The 5,131-nt window shown below is 29.9% G+C and overlaps 1 protein-coding gene across 1 annotated transcript; it reads right to left on the bottom strand.

Annotated features, from left to right (window-relative positions):
* Positions 1-3,702, bottom strand: LOC108685389 (syntaxin-8). Its single transcript, XM_018190150.1, has 6 exons — positions 3,646-3,702; positions 3,380-3,563; positions 2,997-3,191; positions 2,638-2,891; positions 2,443-2,535; positions 1-2,367 (listed from the first exon to the last, which is right to left on the bottom strand). The coding sequence occupies exons 2-6, from the start codon at positions 3,412-3,414 to the stop codon at positions 2,207-2,209; spliced, it is 738 nt and encodes a 245-aa protein (XP_018045639.1). The 5' UTR covers positions 3,415-3,563; positions 3,646-3,702; the 3' UTR covers positions 1-2,206.
* Positions 3,703-5,131: the final 1,429 nt, after the last annotated feature.

The raw sequence follows: 5,131 nt of genomic DNA, 5'->3' as shown, positions 1-5,131 counted from the left end.
TACATGTAGTCTGTGTATATAAAAATTCATAAATGAGAGTTAGCGAGAGTTCACGCTAAAAATCGTACGCTCGGTACTGTTATAATATGTACCTGCGCATACATACGTAGTCGATATTAGCGAACTGAATGTAAAAAAAAGAGAGAGATTTGAAGAGAAGAAGAGAGACAAAAACTCAAGCAAGCAGCACAAGGAGACACATACCTTTGGTGTACACAATTGTCAATTAGATTCAGACTGACTGCAGGGATTTGAACACGCATAAACAGTTCGATGTTCTTCGATGTTTAGCTAGATAAAGTTGTCGTCGTCGTCGTCGTCGTCGTCCTCGTTAATGAGCACGTTATTGAGAACACGAATCGACGCATTTAACTCGGGCCAGTGGCGATAAATGTGAAGCGATTAGCGGCTAACGGGACCCATTTGACATAATGAAAAAAAATATTCTAATATATATACAGATATATATATATTATCAGAAAGAGAAAGAGGGAGAGTAGGATATCAGAATTCGTTTGAGGTAAGAGATGTTGATCTTAACTAAGGGAGTCATCGCACAAGCCACTTTGGTCTCGCTACGGAACCATACAATTAACACTGTGTATGCTACGTTATTGATGTGCAATCTATTCTACATTTACGCAGCTACCTGTAAACGGAAGAGATGTCCGTAGTTCCTCGCCGTGAAATTCTGAATGTTTTCGACTGATGCTTTTGGGAAAAAAAATTTTTAATTGTGTTTGCTTTGCGCTGTCGTGTAAGCAGCTATCGCCAAAAGTTAATTAAAGTTAACTGAGATCTAATTGGCTGTCTCTTTCGCTCTTTCTCTCTTTTCCTCTGTCTTCGAAAAGAGGCAGAGCATTGGTTTGAATATCAGTTAACTTTGATTAATATTTAGGGAAATGATCCCCTGTTGCATAAATGTTTGATCGGCTGTTAATGTAGACAGGTATCTGTAGAACTGTTATTACATGATCAAGAAGTCATTTTCAGTACGAAAATCTGGATAATTGATGTGACATTTGTAGCGATTTCTGTGTTGAAGAAAAAAATCAATTCTAGTAATAGCTAGCTAGCGCAACGAAATTCTGTTGTAACCAGAGATATAGGCAGAACAGAGATTTTATTGAACTCAATGGCAAGATGTTCCAATATGCGAGCATTTCGATGTAAGAAAATTTGCAGTACAACAATATTAACTCAGAGATTCGACGCGGGGCGTTGTAACGAGATCTCACTGTATGTTATGAAAAAGCGACATGCTCTCGGCGATTAGCAGCTATACTAAAAATAAATCCAGTTTGCGAAACAAAGGAAATCGGACGATATTGTAAATTTATGCGATATATCCGCTGAAAAACTATTGCGCCAATTGTACATATGTATTTCAATCTGATAGCATGTCTCCTACAGACAACAATAGTAATCCAAATAATTTGCGTCGGGTTGTAAAAAGAAAGAGTCCAGGCATTCCTTTCATCAGTCAATTGTTCCAGCAGAACGTATTAAACAACACACGTTCAAGACATCCATTACAAATGCTGGCGAAACTAAGAAAGCGCATGTATCTGGCAAAAGCAGTCTAGACTTCTTTGGTATGTTTTATTTAAATGAATTAAGCGCAGAAACAATAGCGATCTTTTTCTTTGTATCCCTATGGCGCCGAGAAAATTCGCATATAATCAGATTCAGGATAGATATTTATGATATAAAAAGAGACAAAAAAAAAGAAAAATGAAAAATATTTAACAAGTCTGATTATGTCAACCCTTTTATTTCCCATTTCCAACATCTCACAAGTCGTCCTTGCTTATCTTTAAGATTGTAGAAATACTTGCTCTCTTACAGATAATTAATTTTATTCTTAGTGCTAATTGAATACATTTTAATGTGGTAAAACTTTATATAATATATAATAATTAAAAGTATCTCAATATATAAAAACAGACGCTAAATGATACATATCAAATAAATATTCAGTATTAACAAATGGTAAATATTATTTCACATTTATGTACATCTTATTATTATTTATACAATATTAATTTCATAAATCATCATTAAACAATCTTAATAAATAGATAAAAAGTTAATATCTTATCATTAATAGATATTATATTCTTATTTATTTTATTTGTAAATATCTGATGTAATTTAGATGTTGTAATAATTCATAATAGGATTAATGTAATATATTCAATATCCACTATACGAAAGAAACAATAATAATAGCAATAAAAAGTATAAGTATCACTATCCAATAACCACATGTACGATCTTTGGAATTAATATTACGAACCTGTTGAGTCTTGTTAATCAAAGATTCATCAGTCCTATCCATATGATCAGCCAGATCATCAATTATTTCTACATTACAATACAATTTTAAAAAGTTATTTTTATATTATATCATCTAAATATAATCTTTTTTATACTACTCACCATTTTGGTGATCCACTTCATTACTAATTGTTTGTCCAATTTCTTTTTGGCGAGCTATCACTTTACATAACTCCTCTAAGCCTTTATCTTGTTCTACGAGAAATTAGAATAATGCACAGTGTACTTACTAATATTTCTACAGGAAATTAAAATTATATATATATATTAATTTCTTCTTTAAGAATTATTATGTACCTATCAATACTCGTTCTTGATGACTCATAAGATCATTAACAGATACTTGAATATTTAATGGCTTGTCATCATCATCGTCAGCAGCCCAAGAAGTTGTGCCTCCATCAGCGAAAGCTGATGAACCTGCCCTTAATAAGCTAGTGCGCGACGACATATAATCATTTGTACGTGGCTCATATAATTTTTGTAATTGAATGTCTTTGCTTTGCAACTGTTCCACTTGCCTCGTCCGACGTTCAGCTTCCTCAAATGTTCTGTCACACAGATGATATATTAAACAACTCATTATTTTAGAATTATTATTTTGAAGTTTAAACTAATGCTACAAAATATATAAACAAATATAAATAGAAAAATACATTGTTTTTAATTTAGAAGCTTCTTCCACTTTGCATTTTAATTGCTGAACTTCCCGTGTATATTGCTTCATACGCAATCTTATATTGGCTGACAAACTGGCATAAATTTTTGATGTCTTTGGTTCTCCATCACGCATAGTGAGCTGTTCCATAATTTCACGGAACAGTTTCTCACATGCGTCATATTCCGTAAGCCTAATCAGTATAGTCAGGTCTCAATCAATTTCTTTGTAAGTAGTATATTATATAATTAAATTACAATAATTAATAACTATTAATTCAAATAAAAGAAATAATTTCATTGCTTGAACAATAATAGATTGTATGTAAATAAATTATTGGATATGTAAATAAATGTTATAAAATATAATTTATAAATTTACCAAGGATCGATTCCTTCGATATTGACAAGCGCCATTTTGTGTTTGCTAATGCAAATATATCTGTATTATTCCAAAGAATATAATCGTATCATAAATGTGTACTTCAACATCATCCTTTATGAAAATCATTAATTCCTTGATAATTGAAACATTTATGATCACATCCTTTTTGGATAATCACAAACTGAAATAGTGATGACAGTTTTTACATCATATGACGATAATACAACAGTTTTATAAATAAAATAAAACAAAACAATACAAACTTGTGTGATTGCTTTGATGTACAGATAACCTGAAAATTATGAACTATTAAATAGCTTTTATTCGACTAACCGATTCGACGTCATGTTGAGGTGGATAAATATCGATATTACTATCGATTGTTGTCGATAGTTTGGCTTGAGTCAGCTATCGATGTTTCTTCTGCCTATCGATGGTTTGCGATTTTTTTCATTATAAATCAATCAAAAGATTCTCATTCAAAATTTGAGCTTCAAGTTTTAATGAAAATTGTCTAAAATATCATTCGAAAATACTATATATATATATATAATCATTTCTATATATATAATCATTTCTTTGGATACTGAGAATATATATGAAACTAAATGAATTAAATGCAAAAACATTTATATATTTTTTTACATTGATTGATCAATTAAATTTTAAAATCCATTTTTATACGTTCAAAACTGACACGTATAGAGAATAAAGTAATATTCAATTTTTTAATTTAGAAATGTGATAGATCGATTTATCTGTACAGTAAACGTTATTAATATTTTTCAATTTTAAATTGGAGATATTTATATCATCCCAACAAACGAGAATGGATTGAAATGAATTGAAATGGATTCAGATTTTCAGAAATATTGATTCACAAATGTTAAAATGAATGCTTTTCAATTCTGAATGCGTTTTTATTCATTTATAGGAATTGCATGGAGTATATCTCTATGCCTTTCAATCTAAAAATAATATTAGCTTTTTCTGTACAAAAATATACAATTATGAATATTGTTCAATTCAAAATTTTGAATAGAAAAGTTTTTCAACCCAATTGCATCTAATTGAATCTAATTGAATTTAATTAAATCTAAAAAAAAGTATTCGCTATTTAAAATACGCATTCGGATAGAAAAAATTTTAATCCATTCTCGTGGGGATAAAATTTATATCGCTCTAAAATTTATATATTACGATTATTGGATAAAAACACAGAATTTAAGAAAATTTTATTTTACAGCATATATTTCATATCTTTAATTGATTTTTTAAAATATTTTTAATTGACAAATATTTTCGCCTCAGATTCGTGTAATCACAGAATTTCTGTTTCTTTAATTGGTGAATGTAATATCTGCACTCTTGTGGGTGTTCTATTCCCCAAATGATGATATGGGACGATCACTCTCTTATTGTTTATAAAATAGTAATTCAGCTGTTCCATAAATCGTTCGATAAGCGTGCAGTTTCTTTTACAGTACCAATTTTTTTTATGTGTTCCATGTGTGTGTGATTCTGTAGCTTCTGACTCATGAACCTGAATATCTGATATCTGCAAAGAGAACACTGTGAATCAAAGAGAGCACAAAGAATAAAAAAAAATTTAAAAATTAACAAGTAACAAAAAATTAAATCTTAATATACACGATTTGGATCATTCATGTGTTCCTCTGTGCGTTTCTTTTTTATTTTTTAAAATATTAGATTTAGAAGTATTGAATTTGACTAAATATAACGATCTTT

Source organism: Atta colombica, unplaced genomic scaffold (genome assembly GCF_001594045.1).
Source record: "Atta colombica isolate Treedump-2 unplaced genomic scaffold, Acol1.0 scaffold153, whole genome shotgun sequence".
Taxonomy (NCBI): Eukaryota; Metazoa; Arthropoda; class Insecta; order Hymenoptera; family Formicidae; genus Atta; species Atta colombica.
This window is presented reverse-complemented; position numbering and strand designations above follow the sequence as displayed.